The sequence below is a fragment of the Egretta garzetta genome, unplaced genomic scaffold (genome assembly GCF_000687185.1).
Source record: "Egretta garzetta isolate BGI_Z169 unplaced genomic scaffold, ASM68718v1 scaffold368, whole genome shotgun sequence".
In the NCBI taxonomy this organism is placed as follows: domain Eukaryota; kingdom Metazoa; phylum Chordata; class Aves; order Pelecaniformes; family Ardeidae; genus Egretta; species Egretta garzetta.
In genome coordinates, this window is record NW_009260684.1 from 219432 (window position 1) to 220712 (window position 1281).

Sequence of the window (1281 nt, forward strand, 5' to 3'; positions counted from 1 at the left end):
CAACCGACAGCCATGCTGTGGCTCTCCGGCAGAGCCCCCACGGGTGCCCCCCTGACAGGGCGCCCCTTGGTGTCCGATCCAGAGCACTATGCCAGGGAAACGCACTGCAAAGAAGAGCCCGGTGCCGGACGAAGATTCTCCTGGAAGGAAGAAGCTTAAAAGTAAGAAAAACCCCTGGGAGTTTTCCCCTCCCCATTCTCAGGGACCAGCTTTGAGGGAAGGCTTGTGTCCCCCCCCATATGTCACGTACATTATTTATCTCCCTTCTGCCCCGCAGTCTGCCACCCCTCCCACTGCACGCAGCCCGGCCTGGTGCTGACGCTGGGGCAGGGGGATGTCGGCCAGCTGGGCCTGGGAGAGGACGTGATGGAGAGGAAGAAGCCAGCGCTGGTGCCGCTGCCGGAGATGATGGTGCAGGTGGAAGCCGGGGGGATGCACACGGTGGGCCTCAGCCCGACGGGAAAAGGTGCAGCGTGGAGGGGGCAGCACCCAGGGGGGTGGGAGGCTGAGCCACGCTTCCAGCAGGGTGCCCTTGTTGCCAAGAAGGCCAATGGCATCCTGGGGCTCATCGAGAGGAGCGTGGCCAGCAGGGCGAGGGAGGTTCTCCTCCCCCTCTACTCTGCCCCAGTGAGACCACACCTGGAGCCCTGCGTCCAGTTCTGGGCTCCCCAGCTCAAGAAGGATGAGGAACTATTGGGGAGAGTCCAGGGGAGGGCTACAAAAGTGATGAGGGGACTGGAGCATCTCCCCTACGAGGAAAGGCTGAGGGAGCTGGGCTTGTTTAGCCTGAAGAGAAGACTGAGAGGGGATCTCATCAACACATACAAATATCTTAAGGGTGGATGTCACGAGGATGGAGCCAGACTCTTCTCAGTGGTGCCCAGTGCCAGGACAAGGGACAATGGGCGCAAACTGAAACAGAAGAGGTTCCACCTGAATGTGAGGAAGAACTTCTTTGAGGGTGACCGAGCCCTGGAACAGGCTGCCCAGGGGGGCTGTGGAGTCTCCTTCTCACGGTGTGCCTCAGCCAGACGGGAAAAGTGAGTGCAGCGTGGAGGGGGCAGCACCCAGGGGGGTGGGAGGCTGAGCCACGCTTCCAGCAGGGTGCCCTTGTTGCCAAGAAGGCCAATGGCATCCTGGGGCTCATCGAGAGGAGCGTGGCCAGCAGGGCGAGGGAGGTTCTCCTCCCCCTCTACTCTGCCCCAGTGAGACCACACCTGGAGCCCTGCGTCCAGTTCTGGGCTCCCCAGCTCAAGAAGGATGAGGAACTTGGGGAGAGAC

The 1281-nt window shown here is 61.5% G+C and overlaps 1 protein-coding gene across 3 annotated transcripts in view; it reads left to right on the top strand.

The window, feature by feature from the left end:
• RCC1 (regulator of chromosome condensation 1) overlaps positions 1 to 1281 on the top strand; it is an 11284-nt gene that overhangs the window by 4919 nt on the left and 5084 nt on the right. For 2 of the 3 annotated variants that reach the window (XM_035901267.1, XM_035901268.1), the window contains 2 exons: positions 59 to 161; positions 278 to 465. In XM_035901267.1, the coding sequence (XP_035757160.1) occupies positions 89 to 161; positions 278 to 465 (261 nt within the window). In that variant the 5' untranslated portion in view covers positions 59 to 88. Of the gene's footprint in view, positions 1 to 6; positions 162 to 277; positions 466 to 1281 lie in introns of those variants that run through there. The other variant, XM_035901269.1, reaches the window with a different exon arrangement.